This window comes from Vespa crabro, chromosome 7, assembly GCF_910589235.1.
Source record: "Vespa crabro chromosome 7, iyVesCrab1.2, whole genome shotgun sequence".
In the NCBI taxonomy this organism is placed as follows: Eukaryota; Metazoa; Arthropoda; class Insecta; order Hymenoptera; family Vespidae; genus Vespa; species Vespa crabro.
The window spans coordinates 5307899-5327500 of record NC_060961.1 but is presented as its reverse complement, the minus strand read 5'-3'; the positions used below and the strand labels follow the sequence as shown (position 1 = coordinate 5327500).

The window sequence follows — 19602 nt, the reverse complement described above, 5'->3', positions numbered from 1 at the left end:
TTGGATTATTCTATTTTTGATATACCTATTGTAATACATTTACAGAATAAAACATTTAAGTAGGAACACCTGAATATTATTAATTTGCTTGATATTATATAATATCGTATATTATAAATTTTAATCACAACAGCAATCATTAAGTTTATACTTATGAGAAAACTTTGTGAAATAATTGACTTTGATTTTGACGAATCGATAAGTCGATAGAATAGAGGAAAAATAAGAAATAGATGTGCGTTTTTTTCTTATCTACGATATAATTTAATTTTATTAGCGTGAAATTTTTACGCTTATATCCATTCCGTAAATTAATCGAGATAGAAATATATATCGAGTACGAGGGGGCTCGTTTTGATTTTTTTTCCTATTTTTTTTTCTGTCTTTTTTCTACGTTTAAAAAGAAAAAAAAAAGAAAACTGTTGTTTGAAAACTAATTTTCTAAGACATTTCTCATTTTCGGACTTTTTTTCTTTTTAAAAAACAAATTTTTTCATCTTTTAAGCTAAAATTTCATTTTGAATTCAACCATACACATACACACATATATACATATAAAAAATCATAACAGGTTTAAATGGTCTCGTTGAAATGAGATTACATACGATTATTACTTTCATGTGCTCATGTGTCATTTCTAAGAGAAATTCTCAAAGTTTGTTACAGTTGATTACATCACATTACACATAGATACGATGTATGGGAACTATGTGTAACTCGACAGATGTCCAGACGATAATTTAACTCTTGCTTATACCTTATTCAACCATATATTTTCTATGACCGTGGCCAGTAGTCATTCGTTTCTTGAATTTTCTGTTTGAAAAGACGGTATCATTTATATCTATCTCTATGGGAAGAAATTATAGTTAGTTAAATAGATTGACCTTGGTAAAGATGTCATGAAACATCTGTCCCTTTCTCGATTATATTCGATTCAACGTCAAAGCAATTTAATTATTTTATATTATTAATGTTGCACGAACTCGGCATGTCTATACGAAATAGTATATAGGATTATATTCTGTTAAAAGAAAAAAATCTTTCAATATTTGTGAAACAATGCTATAATATGTCCAAGATACCAATATCTAATCAAAGAATTGGCTTAGATGAAGGAAAAATGCACGTGAAATGTTTTGACGATAATGTTAATCGCGTAACGTGAATGAACTAATATATTGTCTTTTTGACGATAATTGACGATAAAAACTTTCAGAGTTTTTTTCTTTCATTCTTTTTTTTTTTTTCTTTCCTTCTTCCCCCATCGAAGTGATACGCATTCACGAGCGCATATACATACACATCGCATGTAGTCATTGTGCACAACGGACCATTTTAAGGATAATCGGACTGTAAACCCTATATACCTACATATGTATAGATATATGTAAATGTATGTACATATATGTTCTGTATTTAACAATCGAGATATTGATGATAACGCGATGGTCCGTTTTCCATAAGATATTCAGGCGTTCCCATATACATAAATGCCACACCTTATATAAACCAATATAAGCATTAAAAATATCGTTCTATTTGTTCTACTACCAGATTATGAGAAATTTAAGAGAATTCAGAAAGAGCTTGTGGGGTTTCCTGCAATGATGTTGCTATTCTCTTCCTTTGTGTTGCCATACGATAAATAATGGACGATTTGCAGAGCTAACAAGTGTTTACACGTAGCGTTAGCTTAAATTATTGGTACATTCATTACCGGAAGGAAATTCTTTCATTGGTCAGACGTCAAGTATCTAATGGACTAAATCGATGTGTCCGTTGACTGTTACTTTTTATTTCAAATGAACGTAGATTTTATTTGTTTGAGGACGACTGGGGAATTGAAAAAAAAAAAAAGAAAAAGAAAAAGAAAAAAAAACTAATAAGAGCTTTCAACGTTTCGCAAATAAACGTATCGGGTGATTTATTATTAATGGTAAAATTATCGAACAAATAAAAAAGTCAAATTTACGATTATAGTAAAACGTTATCATTACGAACGTTTTTATTAAAATTATTTTCGTTTCATTATTTATTTGTCGTGATATTAAATAAATTTAAAAATAACACCTGTTCTTTTTTTCTTTTTTTTTCTTTTTTCTATTTCTGTTTTTCCAAGTACTCGTCGAATTGACAGATTTGACAAAAAGTAAATTGATAGTTTTGCGATTAATATTAAAGAACGAACAAAAAGTATATAATGCGAAGAGTATTTCAAAAGATTATTCAATTCTTGGAGATATTTTTTCTTTATCTTCCTTTTTTTCTTTTTTGTTTTTTTTTGTTTTTTTTTTCTTTTTTCTTACAACGTAAGCTTCGTAAATAACGTGCATTATATTATTTTCCGTATAAAATAATTATCAGACGTTTTCTTGTTATTTCACAATAATTGATTCTTCATACGTAATAAAGTTCCACGCGTTGTATTAAGTTATTATTGAAAGAATAATAAGTTACAAAAAAGTTACCGCAACAGTTTATTAACTCTTCATAATACTTTGTTATCATTTTCTTTAAACATTATATATATATATATATATATATATATATATATATATATATATACAATGGATTTTTTAAATATTATTTTAAAGCTTCCGTATTAATCGTGTCCGCTTTTAAGAAAACTTTCGAATAGGAAGTTTGATCAGTCGATCGGGTTCCAATTAAATGATCGGAATCGCCGATTAAAATTTCAATAAACCATGAAAGTATCGAGGAATGAAATATCGCGGTTCTCGTCTTTTAAAATGTGCAAAAAGCTCGTTTATGTGGTGAATGGAGAAAAAAGAGAGTTCCTTTGACCTATCGCGTTTTACTTGCTTCTTTTTCCTCGGGCCATGGTCGTTGGCCTCGTTCCGACGACTATTTTCTTTTACTTTTTTTCCTTCCTCTCATCCTATTCTTAATGAAAAAGAAATCCTGAAAAAGTTGTGCGTCGGATTTTCGTGATGATCGGTCCTTTTCAGAGATATGCTTCATACAATATCACGTGATTACGATGAAATATGAGATACACGAGAATACCTTTAAACTCAATGATAATCGTAATGACGATGATTAATTATTAATATTCTGATTAATTATTCTGAATTTTTTATTTCTATAATTACCGATTATGTTAATACAATGATTATGTTCACGTAATCCTTGTAATTATTATAATTATTTTTTTTTAAATTATTCGATTTTTAAATTATAAAAGAATAATAAATTTTTATAATCGTCAATAATAGTAACAACAATAACAACATCAACAACAATAACAACAACAACAACAACAATAATAATAATAATAATAATAATAATAATAATAATAATAATAATAATAATAATAATAATAATAATAATAACCGACATTTTTCGCAATATGTAGTAAAAAAGAAAAGAAGGAAAATAAATAAATAAATAAATTACTTTTCAATCAATGATCGGATAAGTCTCGTATATTACTTAAATGATCTAAGAGCTTTTTTTTTTTTAATCGTACAAGCAAAATATCATAAGTGATAAGAAAACGATCGGTAATATACGTAGACATTATTACTCTTACTATTTTATATAGTTAGATATGTATGTATGTCGAAAGGAAACCATGAGACATAGAAGCAAAACAAGGTTGTTCTAGGATTACGTTTAACAAAGAGTCTCGGAAGTGGAACCGTGGCAAATGGTGCAGCTTGCATGCGGAATTGCGTTTGAACGCGGCGATAAGGATTTTGATAGACGCGGATTGTGAGAAGAGGTGGTGGAAGAGTGGGAAGTGAGGCCAGATTGATGGGAGGGTGAACGATATAAACGATACATTACCCTCGGTCGATACCAGACGACTCCGAGCGAGGTCGACCTTGTTTCCAACGAGAATGACCGCCCTCGCAGATACGTGGTCACTACGCCAAAGGGCTTGGAGAACCTCTTCGGCCACTCTGACTGAAGCACGATCTGTCGTAGAATAAACGACGCAATATGCATGTGGTTCGTACGTCGATATGCAATTCTCCGGCTTTAAACAAAAACGTATAATAATTTTTATCAATAATCATTTAATGTATTATTATTGTTCGTTATTTAATGTTAATTGTTTAACGAGAGCATTCATATGAACGTATCTTCCGTAAATGATAATTATTACTTTATCTCTAATGTTTTATTATAACGTCAAATATGTATATATGTATATATATGTATATATATGGATATACATAATATATATTGTGCCTGTACCACAAAGTACATGGTACATATTCATCTACCTAGACAAAGACATATATTATATGTTATATATATATATATATATATATATATATATATATATATATAACATATAAATAGATGTTTAATGAAGTGTGTGTGGATATAATATATATATATATATATATGTGTGTGTGTGTGTGTGCGTGTTGCTAAGAAGGAAAATAATATTAAATCGATATTTTATTTTATTGAATGTTTTTAAAATTTACTATGTTTGATATTTTTCTTCCGATGTTTATCTGTAGTCAAGATATTAGAAGTAAGTTTGATTTTTACATTAAAAGAGTAAGTAAATGTTATATGAACAATATCTCTATGAATAAAGAAAGAAAGAAAGAAAGAAAGAAAAAGCGATATTCTAACAGGAAATAAATCATACGGATAAGGCAATTTTTTGATGAACGATCGGACGATAAAACATTACGATAATGGATATTCGAATAATGCATGTATTTTTACTGAATTCATTTCGAGATAAGAAAAAAAAAAAAAAGAAAAAAAAGAAGAAAAAAGAAAGGAGAAAAAGGAAAAGATTAATATATGATAGATGCTCGAGAGGATGTTTACAAAAATGACAAGAAGGGATAGATAGAAAATACGAAAAAATAAGCTCGTAATTTCTTTTGGTCATCTTTTTTTTTTTTTTTTCTTTTTCTTCAACTACAGTTTACGAGCGCGTCGTTTTCTTCCTTTCTTTTCCTTTTTTTTCTTTCCTTTTTTTTCCTTTTTTTTTTTTGTAATTTTCAGCAATCACCGAGTTTTTCATCATCGAGTATAGATATAAAGAGAGAAAATAGAAAATTCATTATATAATTGGTAGGATTAAGGTGAGTAGATATATATTGAGTAGCGATGAAGAGAGAAAAAGAGAGAGAAAGAGAAAAAGAGAGAGAGAGAGAGAGAGAGAGAGAGAGAAATATTTCGTAATTAAATTTCTAATTATCAAATTTTAGTGGGATTATTAGTGCGAGTCCTATTATCACGATATCGTCTATTATACATGTATATATGTATATATCGCGATATCGAATATAACGTGTTATAAGAGGGAGGGCATCGATCGTTTCACGGTCGAACACGTATCATGGCTCGATGCTTGTCAATGGCCAGCACATATGCCTGATTACTGGACTAGGAACGCTTCGATGCTCTTCCAAGTCCTTTCTTACCCTCACAGTATATATGCATACGCGCGCGCGCCTGTGCACCACAAGGTACATGGTACATGTTCACCTACCTAAACAAAGACATATATTGTATATCTATCATATATATAATATATAAATAGATGTTTAATGAGTTGTATATATATATATATATGTATATATGTATATGATGATATATATATATATATATATACGTTTGGGTTTATAATATCGATAAACCTTGGAAGATAATATTTTCGTTGTCAGTGGTCACGATGGTACAAATTTAGAATGTTTTGTATTTCCTTTGATTTTTGCTTTACAAGTTTTGTGTAGGCAACAAATGAAGTTCTATTTAAAAAAAAAAAAAAAAAAAAAAAAAAGAATTAAGTGTCGATGACTTCTATACTTCGAAGGATACAATGATATATTTTACGTAGGTTTGTAGAAATTTTTGAAGATCTTAGACGACATCATTCTTTTTCTATCTTTTTCTTTGTTCTGTTTTTTTTTTTTCTGTTAGTATAAAAGACCATTCTCCTTTTAGGAAATTTATTTTTATCGACAAATGTAATAGGGATACGTATATCATTTTTGCTGTTCAGTCTTATTGTTGGATATAACTCAACCATTATATATATATATATATATATATATATATATATATATATATATATATATATATATTCACGGGAAGAAATATTATCGGACGATAAACGTTTGTCACTATCTCGATCTCGATTTCTAATTTTCGATCAATTGTAAGCCAGAAGATAGGAATCCTCTCTTTTCTTTTTCTTTCTTTTCTTTTCAATTTCATCCTTTTTTCTCTCTTCTGCGATTCCATCGATCCGATTATTACACTCAGGAAGAAAATATCGAGTTAGCGAGTTGATAAAGCGCGTACGTCAGCACTTGCTTCTACCTATTTAGGTACATACTAGGTATGTACTTGCGTATGCAATATATGCGTGTCACTTGGGAAGCATAAACCGTGAAAATTAGATTTTCAACGAATTTTCTAGATTTCTACTAGGTAAAATGTAGGCGAGTGCATCTCACCTTTAGCTAAACTCTTTTGAACGTAAAATCTTCTCGGACTTGTCTGTGAAAATTCGATTTTTCTTTAAATTTTCCCGTAAACATAAGTGAAATATTTATATATATATATATATATATATATATATATATATGTGTGTGTGTGTGTGTGTGTGTGTATTTGTACGTGAGTTAAAGGAAGTTTAAACGAACGGAACTTCCATTCACGATCGATGACATACCGTGACCTTATATATTCTCCGAATGTCGTCTATTTTACACGAGGGTAGTTGAAAAGTGTGAAGGGTCGAAAGAAAATTTCGAGATTGGCTACGATAGTATTTGTATGACGAGAAGAGAGAGAGAGAGAGAGAGAGAGAGAGAGAGAGAAAAGATTTAAAGCTGTTCATATGACTTTGTTAAAATTTTTTCAATTATAACTTAAATTTTTCATCGTTTATATACATACATAGTTATATACCTATATAATAGTGAGTTAAGGGATAATTTATCGTTTCTATGATTAGACTACTCGTATTTTTTGATTCACGTGAATATTAAAATTTTTGAAATTCTACCAGTTTAAATTTATATCATCATCTAATAACACGTCATTTCTATCGGATAATTTATGTATATGTTTCTAGAATGCATATATATATATATTCTTTTTTTTTGAGTAAAACGTATTTTTGATATACAGATATGAATAAAATAAGAAAAATGACTGAAAGTAATGGTCAATTTGTAAGAAGCGAACATCGTATGAGTGATGGTACGATATGGATGTATCATATGAATCATGAACAAATGAAATATGTGAATGTCCGTATAGGGTAAAAGTCATCTGATTTTGTGTTGTATGACGTGAAATACAAGTCGTGTGTATGAATGAATATGAGAGGGTTATCTTTCTTATTTATCATATTAACTATATCATTCATATATCTATATTCTTTTCTTTAATATATTATTTTTTACGTATAAAATTTGTTACGTATATATATATATCATTTATATTTTTTATATTTGTAGGTATACATACGTAAAAAATGAAAAGATGTTTTATGTTCATTATTGAACAGAAACAAAATGACTTTCGTCTAAAAATAAATTTAATAAAATATTTATATTTCTCTCTCTCTCTCTCTTTCTCTCTCTATCCCTCTCTCTCTTTCTATTTTTTTCTCTATATTTCCAAAATTCAGTTTTATATATATAGATCATATATATATATATATATATATATATATATATATATATATATATAAAGTCATAATGGATAACATAAGCTTCATGTGTTCGTAGGCGTCGAAACCGATGTTGCATGCTTATAAAACCGTGAAACTGCAAAAAGGATTTCAAAGTTATCGAACAAACGCGCCTTGTTTCCAACGTAACGCGATTTTCCAGATATACGTGTCGACTTTTCACCCTTTCCGTAATCCTCTCGTTAACATTATTCTCGCAAGATCTCGAAAAATCATCTTACTTTTTGTTTTTATTATTATTATTATTTTTCTTTTCTTTTTTTTTTTTATCATATTTCCAATGAAACTCTGTAACGTAATAATTCGGTATAATAATGGAAATAAAAAGCTTCCTTATAAATACGTTACTGTTGAAATCACCGTGAAATATTTTTCAATGACAATTAAACATTCGATCTTTTAAACATTCGTGAACGTTCAATAATACTCTCTTATAATAATATATATATATATATATTTAAATATATTTTAAATACTGAATAAAAGTGATATACTATCTAGTATTTATATAGAAAAAATAATTATATATATATATATATATATATATATATATATATAAATTATAAATAAAACATACGATATATTTTATTAGTATTTAACATTAGACTATTTCATTTTTGCTTTTTTATATGTTCATATATTTTATTTAAAATTTGTATTGTATTTAACAATTTCTTTTCATTATATATTGTTATTATATTTTCCTATTTATTATTATTATTGAATATAATATAAGATATATATATATATATATATATATATATCTTATATTATATTATCTTATCTTATCTTATATTATATTCAATAATAATAATAATTTCTTCATATTTATAATGTTTAATATTATATCTCCTTTCTTTTCATTCACTTGCATATTATTATACTTTATCGTTAACACAAAACCCCATTTTATTTTACAATAATACCTCAATTTTAATTGCATAATATCTCAAGCTAACGTAATAAATTAATTTTATTTAAATTCTAATTCTTTCCTTATCTTATTACTAAAAGAAACGTAAAATTTTATTGTCCGTTACTATCCAACGTAACTCGTAAAAGCTCACCGGGATTTTATTGCTCTTGCAGGAAGGAGAAAGTAAGAAAAAAAGAAAGAAAGAAAGAAAGAAAGGAAGAAAGGAAGATACGCATCAGGAGGAGAAAAATTGCACGTAATTGATCACGACATATCACGAAATATTATTTAATTTTCAGCTTGGGCTCATCCACGATGAGATTAGAAAATCCTAACATAAGAATAGATATTTTCTCGGCTTCATACTCGTAATCGTCCTCGTACTTCGTTCGCACAGCCAACTCATAAATCTTAAAATCGTACTAGCGGACTTCCTCGTAATTTAAAGGCGGATATATCCTTGCTCGGGTTTGCGTGACAGAACTCGTGAAACTGGGTTGACGTGCCACTGACACAACCCGAGGACGTCGTAAAGCTTTGAGAACGAACGAGCACCCTGTTTCTAAATCCCCACTACATCCCCCGTCTTAGCTATTAACCCTTCGCATAATCCTCGTGACATCATGATTCTATATCTCTTCTATAAGCTACGTATTGTGAATTCAAAGACGACGATGATTTTGCCGCGTAGAGAAAAGAAAAAGGAAAAGAATGATAATATTTATTTGTCATGGCACGTAGTGATTACAGGGAAAAACTATCATAAGGGAGAAATCCATTTGGAAAAGTAATATAATAAAGAGAAAACGATAAATGGCTATTAGAGTATTTTTTCTTTCTTTCTTTCTTTCTTTCTTTTTTTTTTTTCTTTTTCAAGTTCCTACATTAATATCGTCTAGTCTCGAATTTGTCGATATGAAACAAAAATAGTGGATTGATCAATAAGCTATGAATCAAAATATTATATATATATATATATATATATATATATATATATATATATATAAATTTCGACATTAATTTTATTAGTCGATCTAATATCATTAGATAAGTCTAATTATATTATTATTAATATAATTTAATATAATTATTAATATAAAGATAATTAATATATTGTACGATATGTCGCTTATCTTTTTATCTAAATAAACGTAATAAGTATTATTATACGAGTGGTGGAGGAGGGGGGGAAGAAGGGAAGAGCGAGGGTAAAGGGCAATGAGAGGATGACACGTTTAATTTATCACAAATTGTTTTTATAAAATCTAGTTTTTTATTTATTTATTTATTTATTTTTTTATTTATATATTTTAACCGATACGACAGTAGGAAGATTCTTTAATGAGCAAAAAATAATTTATTTTACGACGGGAATAGTTTGAGGTTTTAATTAGTAGTAAGTGTAAGACGAAATATTATAACAAATAAAAAAATAAAAGAGAAATAGGGAAAGAAGTTTTGTAGTGATGGTAGAAATTGTAAAATCGTTTGAGCTTTATTCTTCTGTGAAATTTAAACTCCCTATCGTTCTTTGATATCGGGAATTGGATTTCTTCTTAAAATTATTGCTCGATCTTAAATTCTTCTCCTCCTTTATTCTTCTTTCTTTTTCCTTCCTTTCGAACACGATGCTTATCAATTTCTCTGTGAAATCGTCTCGTTCATTGATCTGTAAGCGATCTTTGCAATATCTGTCGACTATTTCCTTACCTTAAGTTCTTTAAAAACGATTTTTGCCTAATAATTATTTTTAAAGTTAGGAGAACGGTTTTGTATTAAATTTATATATATATATATATTTCTTTTTTTTTTCAAATCTTTGAATACCTTTTCAATTCTATAGAAAGCGGGCTACTTTTTAAATTTATCTTTCCACTTTTATGAAAAATTCTAAAGCTTTTATAAAGGGTTAAAATCTTTTTTTTTTTTGTATATATTAAATATTTAAGAAATAAATGAATAAGGTTTAAATAAGATTTGCTTGTACGAACGTACGTATGTATGTACGTCAAAAGAAATGTACATTGAATTTCGCAAAAAAAAAAAAAAAACAAGCCATAATTCGTAATCCTTCCTTTATTCTTTTTATAATCGAAATATAATCAAACGGGAGCAATCATTTTTTTTCTCTCTCATAATTTTTTCCTTTTGTTTTTTTTTTTTTAAATCTTCTCACGACTCACAGGTTGACATTTTTTTCGTAAACGTTCCACAAAGACGCATTTATAACGTAAAATTTAAGTAAAGTTTAATTTGTATCGCTGATAATTTAACTCGACGTGTTACGTCGTGAAGCTTTTATCGTGACATCTTCACTATGTCCAAAGGATTCATAGCTGCTATTTGAGAAAATATATTCTCACATTTTTCCCCCTAAACTATCGCGTTTTTCCGTTTTCCGGTAAAAATGCGTACTATGCAACGAGTAAAGTGCATTTTTTTTCGATATTACGAAAAAGAAAAAGAAGATCATATGAAATGATTGAGTGAGTGAGAAAAAGATAGATAGATAAATAAATAGATGGAGAGAAGGAAAGAGAGAGAGAGAGAGAAAGAGACAAAAGCCAGAATTAGCTTCGTACAAAAAATAGAGAGACGATATTTGCAAATTTCCCACGGAGATCATAAATTGCGAGCTACGTTCTCTTTGGAAATATCGTTTCCATTTTGTGGTGACGATAACATCGTAGGAAGATGAGAATAATAAACGAATAAATAGAAAACATGTGGAAGAGAGAGAGAGAGAGAGAGAGAGAGAGAGAAAATGTGATGAAAGAAAAAAAAAATATTTGAGAAAATTTCTTGATACAACCAACTATAACGAAGTGAATTATTCAAAGTAATTAACGATTGGAATTGTCGTACGGAAATTCATCAACTTTTTCAAAGCGAAATATTAATCCGTCACTTCAAATTATAAATGTTTACGCTTTTGTATTTTTCCGTATATATGTATATGCATGTATTGCCGTTTCCGTCAATAGTACGGAACTCTTTATTCTTTCTCTTTTATCCTCTTATTTCTTTTCCCTTTATAATTTCGCATATGTTTATTTCATAAATCGAGATTATTGTTTAATTATTAATAATAACATATCGTATAATGGAATTTTTACGGGGTAATGTTATTCCTCACTATTGAATGTTATATTAACTCCATGATAATACAAAGGCTAATAAATAAATCAATATATATATATATATATATATATATATATATATATATATATATATATATATGATAATAATCGGAAAGGAAAAATGGCAAAAAAACTTTCGTTTCAAAATGTTATTTTCTTTCACCCCTTCAAATGTCAATTATGAGTTTTGACATATCCTATATATATATATATATATATATATATATATATATATATATATATACATATATACAGATTGTCCCTATTGAATAATATCCGATCAAAATTATTATGAAATTTATTGACTTTTTCGAAAGGTCAATTTTCTTTCGAAGATAACAAATTCTTGTCAATAAATTCATCTAATTTGTGACAAGATTTTGTGATAATCATTTTAATAATCTTAAATGATGTTTTTAAATTTAATACTTATTTCGAAATGTCAGATACAATAAAATACATATTAATTTTGTAATAAGATCTTTTATTTCATTAAACATTCAAAATGTATATATATATATATATATATATATATATATATCGTTGTATTGAAGTCACTCAGATATATATTTTAAAATTTAAATATCTTTATAGAAAAAAAGGGCTAAGGTGTGTGAGGTCAAGTGGCTCATTCGATAGTATATCTTTTATTAATTCAATGATTGAAAAAATGCTGATTTAAAATTTGCGATATTGGGGTAGCATAATGCAATAGAGCTCCATCTTACTGAAAAAATATTCCTTTTGAAGTATTCACTTTAGCGATAGACATTTTCATTATTTAATAAAATAAATATTGTTTTCAACATTGACTTTGTTTTGTTCTATTGTATCAGAAAATTTCGAAACGCATTTTCTCTGAGGTTATTGACTCCAAAAAAAAAAAGAAAATAAAAAAAAAATAATAAAAGGAAAATAAAAACAAAAAAAGAAAGAAAAAAGAATAGCACCGCTGTAAAAAGAATTAAAAGATCTTTAATAATGATATGCCACTTGACCCCTATTGCGATATAAAACTTTTAGAGAGGTTTGTAATCCCCTAAAAGAGGGTTAGCCTAAAGTGGGTGAATTTATCATAAGGACCTGTTCCTCTTGACAATAAAATTGTTCTGTTTCGGCGTTTTTCGGAGGAAAATCATTAAATTTTTCATAATAATCTTAATGGTAGGTACTTTTCGTTGAGATATTTTGTGTATATACATACATATTTGTCTTTGTTTTTCTCTCTCTTTCTCTCTCTCTCTCTCTCTCTCCCTCTCGTATATATTTTAATGGTACATCATAATTTCTTCTTGTCTTTGTATACCAAGAAAAGAGATTCCCTCGTCGACACATATCATAAAGTGACGGCACGTGATATTCGCTTTAGGAAGAGTAATATACATATACATAAACACACACACACACACACACATATATATATATGTCGAGAGAGAAATTGGCTATATAATATATATTGTATATACGTATGTATATGTATTTCAGAATACACATCCCATGGGAACAGACATCTCCTAATACAATTTATCCGTTGGCGAGAGGCGTATTAAGCGTGTAATCGATGTGGTCGAGAATTTCGAAAATACTCTTAATGCATATTATCTCACGCATCTGTTTCTAATCGAAGTTGCCGAACGTTATTAGAACGAACCAAATTTAGGTGAAAATTGTCTATCTAGTATAGAGATTGATATAGAGTAAATTGGAAGAAAAACAAAATAAAGAGAGAAAGAGAGACAAAGAGAGAGAAAGAGAGAGAAAGAGAGAGAGAGAGAGAGAGAGAGAGAGAGAGAGAGAGAGAGAGAATATAGAGTAATAAAAATACAGCCTACTTTTATTTTCTTATTTATTTATAATAAATTTATAAAAAAAAAGGAGGAATCCTTGTTAAATCGTTTTTGTCGATGATCGAAAGAGACTCTCATTCTTTTGAGTATACATATTTTATATTTGATTTTTGTTCTTTCAAGAAAATACAATTGACTCATTATAATAATAAACGATACTACAACAGTTTATCTTCGAGATTGTATAAATAACCTTGATTTACTTACATAAACTTTAATATCAAAGTGATAAGGATCAAAGGAATTATTTCGTATCAAAGCGTTCAAGAGGTTTCAATAAACTTTCGAAGCGATTATCTTCTTTCGAGATTAATTATACGAGATCGATGCACAGTGGTTTATAAGATTATTCGAAAAGACATTCTTCGAACAAAGGAAAAATATTTTTGATTAATTATCGAAATCAGTCGTAGAATAGCGTAATTAAGAAAAAGAAAAGAAAGAAAAAAAAAAGAAAAAAAAATTTGTACCAATAAGTGCACTATAAGAAATGTAATAATACAATGATCATGTCGAATTATTTATCAGAAATTTTTCAAAAATTCTCTCTTTTTCGTACAATAGATCTCATATTTTTAACTCCCTAATATAACATAATGCAATTTTAAAATCGCACATTTATATCCGTCATAGACGTCACGTTTTTATCAATTACAAGTTATCTTCTTATCGTTAATATAGTATTGCATCGATATAAATTATAAAAAAAGTTTCACATAAAATAATTCTTTTTCTTACATACGAAAAAAAAAAAGATTAGCCTATAGAGATTACAATTTTCAAAAGATATAAATGTTTAACGAGATGTAAAATGCAAAAATATTTTTTAAAGAAACAAAAATCTCTTTTCTCCGTTATAGTACGTATGTGTATACGTTAAAAGATAATTCGATTATTTTATAATGCAAAATTCATATCGTGCTATCGTGTTATCAAATATCAATAATATTCTTTTGAAATTCTCAATTTCATACTGACATAGAACGTTAGCCATAATTTATTGTAAACTAGTAGTATGATATCAACAACGTCATACATATATGTACGTTCCATTAGTATAATAATAGCTTGAAGAATAGTAGGTACGTGTAATGCGAGATTCAAATATGTCATTATATTATATTATTCCACTTCTTGGAGCTTATCTTTCAAAGACCCATGAATAAAGCTACATACTAGATTCATCCTTCGTACTTAAAGGAATTCGCTTTTCCTAAACGTGCCATTATTTCATGGCTAACGGTCACCCTAGAAAATAGAAGAAAATTGCTCGCGTTCTTAGTCTCGCTTGAACGGTTTCAGTGAGTTACGTGCAATAACGTTAAGCTCGTTTATCCTTCCAATATGATCGATGCACGTAACTAGGTAAGTAACCACCTAAGTGTGTACGTACGTACGCGTTAAACGATTTAATAAATAAAAATTAAACGATTAATATAAAATATCTACGATAATATGAATATTAGAAAATGATGTAAAATGTTAGAGAGTATTTTTTTTTTTTACCATTAGAATTTAAGTTCGATCGTATGTATATTCTCTTTGAAAAAGAAAAAAAAAAAAAAAATTCAAAAGCCGAGAGATTTCATGATGGCGACTATTACTGATGCTAGTGATGGATGATTCGTGATGATCGTTAAAATTTGTTAAAAATTTGTGGAAAAGAGAGAGAGAGAGAGAGACAGAGATAGAAAGGTTATGAACATTTTTCGTTGGCGATCTTCGTGATTTCTTACTTTCTTATTCTAATTCTTTTACTTCTTTTTTTTTCTTTTTTACTTTCTTTCTTTTTCTTTCGAACTTTTTCTCCACTTCTTCAGTTTCTCGTTAGCATCTAACTCGGATAACGAAATGAATGGCAGAAAAGCGTCGTCACTGGTCGTCTTGATGGTTTCGTAGCTCGTAAATGCGCTCTTCAATTTAAAAGCTTTTGTACGAGTATCCATGCGATGAAGACCACACACAACAGCGAAAAAAGTTATTCAATTTGAAGCACATGAAGAGAGAGAAATATATATGTGTATATATATATATATATATATATATATATATATATATAGAGAGAGAGAGAGAGAGAGAGAGAGAGAAAATTGTGACCCGCTCCAAAGTTTACGATCTTCCTATCTTTTCCTCTCTCTCTCTCTCTTTCTTTTCGCCTACCTCTACCTTTATCGGATAACGATTCTCGAGTTTTGAAGCGTTCGAAGCTACTATTATTAGGATCTAAGTTTCACGTAAAGAAATCATTGAATGTATATTTATCTTTCTTTATATCTATCTTTTTCTCGGTAAATACTTTCATTTCTATTTCATTTTCTGTCGGGTACACCGGGTGTATAAAAAAAAAAAAAAGAAAAAAAAAAGAAAAAATACTATAGCTAATTTTTAGATATTAGGTAGGGAATATAATTAAATACATTTTACTAATAAAGTAATTTCACCGGAAACGTTTTGGCGTCGAGGTAATACGATATGAAAGAAATTGTTTACTTGAAACAATTCATGTGAAAAGAAATTCATATATACATTTTTAATGGTTTCATTAAATTAGTGGAATATTACGGGGTTATGATATTAAAAGGGATCATTAAAATTGTTTCAATATTTTTAGTCGATTAAATGGAATCCTCATTGTTTACAAAAGTCATATCATTGAACAAAGAATATTTGCAAAGAAAGTTTATATGGATCATAACCAACAAGTAAAGATAATTCTAGGAATGAATTTATATTTTGTATTGATGGATATTTCATGAACCTTTTGAGTTATAACTATCCAAAATACAGATAAAAGAGAAATTAATTGAAATAATATCTGGAAAATATGTATTTGTATAGGTTGGATCAGTAAAATCTGTTCTTTCAATCAAAATGATTTGGAAAATGTTCATTTAATCTAAATTATTTCAATAATTTAATATAAAACATGCTAGCATATCGATCGATGACAAACTCAATAAAACTTTTTGACTTTTATTATCGTATTATTGTATTATCGTATATTATGGAAGCGCTTTCAAATATTATTTTATTACAAAAAAAGTATTCAATTATATGTCCTTAATTATATTTGAAAATTAGGAATATTTATTCTAAAACATCCTATATACATCCTATCATCATAATTATGATTATTGTTTTATTATCAATTGTCATAATTATTCATTATTATTATCGTTACCATCATCATTAATATTATTATTATTATTATTATTATTATTATTATTATTATTATTAGTATTATTATTATTATTATTATTATTATTATTATTATTATTATTATTATTATTATTATCATTAAATATCACTGTATGTAACTTGAAAAAATCCGGCAGTTTATCCTCGCTTTTCAACGGCCACGCATTTTTCTCTTTATAAATATTTTTAATTTTATTTTCAAGAGATCTCAAACAAACGAAAGCAAATTAACGAGTTAAATATATCAAAATTATAATAAATCATTACTTACGTATGTACACACAAAAAACGCAAATGATTACGTTTAATTCTATTCGTTGTAGAAAAAAAAAAAAGAAAAAAAGAAAAAAGAAGAAAATTAAAAAAAAAAAATTAATTACTTTCAAGAATCGTGCTATCCATCCGTAGACACTAACACATTTTTAAAAATAATGGCTCATTTTTTATTTATCTTTTTATTTTCGATAAAAGAAAAAAAAAGAAAAAAAGAAGTGAAAAGCTTCAATCTCGTTGATGTCTTTTATCTCGTCAAACAAAGGTTTATTATATTTCTTTTTTTAAAATCTCATAACGAAACACGTTACGACGATGAGACAATTGCTTTGATTCGCATCTTCGTTCCTGTTTTCAACAACAATGAACCTAATCTCGTAATCGTTCTTTTGAATCGTTGCATAAGACCGATCCTAAGAAGATCTCGCTTATCTCACGTGGAATTAGGTATGTAATTGTGTTATGCAGTTATACGTGCGTGTATAAATTCATGCGTGCCTGCATGAAGGACAGCATGAGGGAATGAATGTGTTCTCGAGGAGGTTAACGTGACCTGCATTGTAGTTAAATAATGAGAGATTTCAGTGAATTTATGTACCAACGTTACTCGAAATGGAAGATCGAGATTTACATTGTTTAAATATCGATTATCATATCTATAGAGATATATGTATTCTACAGAGAACTAGATGGGTCGGTTTATTTTAGTTTTGATGCTGATAATACGGATAATAGAATGTATTGTGTGAAGTAAATAATCGATTAAAATTATATATATATATATATATATATATATATATATATATATATATATATTATATAGATTATTTATATCATTGATCATACACATATGTTGTCATCTAGTTATATTACATTAATCCTCTATATTTATGTAATTATATTACATATATATATATATATATATATATATATATATATATATAATTGTTTTCACTTATTATCGAATAATCAATGATCAGTAATCCAAATTTCCAAAGAAAATAAATAAACGAGCGAAGAATATAAAAAAAAAATCGCCGATACGAAATGATAATGTTAAAAATACTAAAATAAAAAAAAAAAAAAAAAAAAAAAATCAATAAAAAAATTTAAAAAAGATTAAATAAAAATTGAATAAAAGAGAATATTTTATATTGAAATCGATATTTTGCAAATATGCACGTTATTTTCAAAGTTATTATTATGCTGTCAAAAAAAATCATTGAATTATCGGAATATACGAAAAAGCAAATAGGAATATTTACGAGGGATAATAACTTTTCGTTCTATCGGGAGATTGACTTTTTTTTATTTATTTATTTATTTATTTTCTTTCTTTTTTTTTTCAAAACTACGTCATCCTAAATGTATTTTTCCAATATGGCTCTCTATGATTTTACTATATCTATATTATAACATGAAAGGAACCAGCAATATGTATTTACATACATTACATATATACATATATATATATAATATATACATACATATGCATATATAATATATATATATATATATATATATATATATATATATAAAACTATCGTACTGTTCTCTATAAAGTATCATTCATTGCTCAAACTTCTCTGCCTCGGGGCTATTTTACCGGTGGAAGAGAAAAAATTAAAATGATCAAGCATCACACGGAAAGTTTCTTTTATCTCTATGTATAAATACTGCATACGTATCTCGTATTGGTCGTATGAAATTATAATATACATTTTCGTTTTATCTTTTATATTCTTTTTCACTATTTCTTGAAATTGAAACATGAGAAAAGGATAAGAATTTGGTCGATTGACACGCAATATCGAAACGAATATACGACGAAATATGGATTCAAAAAAAGTAAAGATGAAAGTAGAGAACGAATGAGAGAGAGAGAGAGAGAGAGAGAGAGAGAGAGAGAGAGAGAGAAATTCATTCTTTCGAAAACGATATAATATCTATATAGATTCGAAGATAAGAAATCTCGGATTCCATAAGACGTATCGATGATTCTTGGAAGTATTCTATCTACCCTTCTCCTATTTCATTTATTATTACGTTGACTTCACGAGATTACACGAGCTATAGTAAACGATAACTCATAATGAAATATATTTTTCATTATTGGTTACTAGGACTGGATTTTGCAGTAGTTTTTTCCTAGGAAGAAGAGAAAAAGAAGAATTCCAAGAAAAAGACATCAAAAAATAAATACTAAAGAAAAAAGGAAGAGGAAGAGATTAAACGCAAAAAAAAAAGAAAAAAAAAGAAAAAAAAATAGAAAAACGAACAAAAAAGAGAAAATACAAAAAAAAAAAAAACTAGAACAAGATCGGGCAATATTCGCGAGTTGAGAAAAAAAAAAGAGTATGCAGGTGGATTTTATAATCCGCACGGCTTTTAAAGCCCGATTAAGAACTTCTCTCTTTCTTTCTTTTTTTCCTTTCTCTTCTCTCTCTTATTATATATATATATATATATATATATATATATATATATATATATATTATATATATATATATATATATA

The 19602-nt window shown here is 27.5% G+C and overlaps 1 protein-coding gene across 11 annotated transcripts in view; it reads right to left on the bottom strand.

The window, feature by feature from the left end:
• The window catches only part of LOC124425601 (AF4/FMR2 family member lilli-like), a 131172-nt gene that overhangs the window by 2747 nt on the left and 108823 nt on the right, over positions 1-19602 (bottom strand). For all 11 annotated transcript variants that reach the window (XM_046966144.1, XM_046966147.1, XM_046966141.1 and 8 more), the window contains one exon: positions 3814-4006. In XM_046966144.1, coding sequence (XP_046822100.1) covers positions 3814-4006 — 193 coding nt within the window. The remainder of the gene's footprint in view (positions 1-3813; positions 4007-19602) is intronic.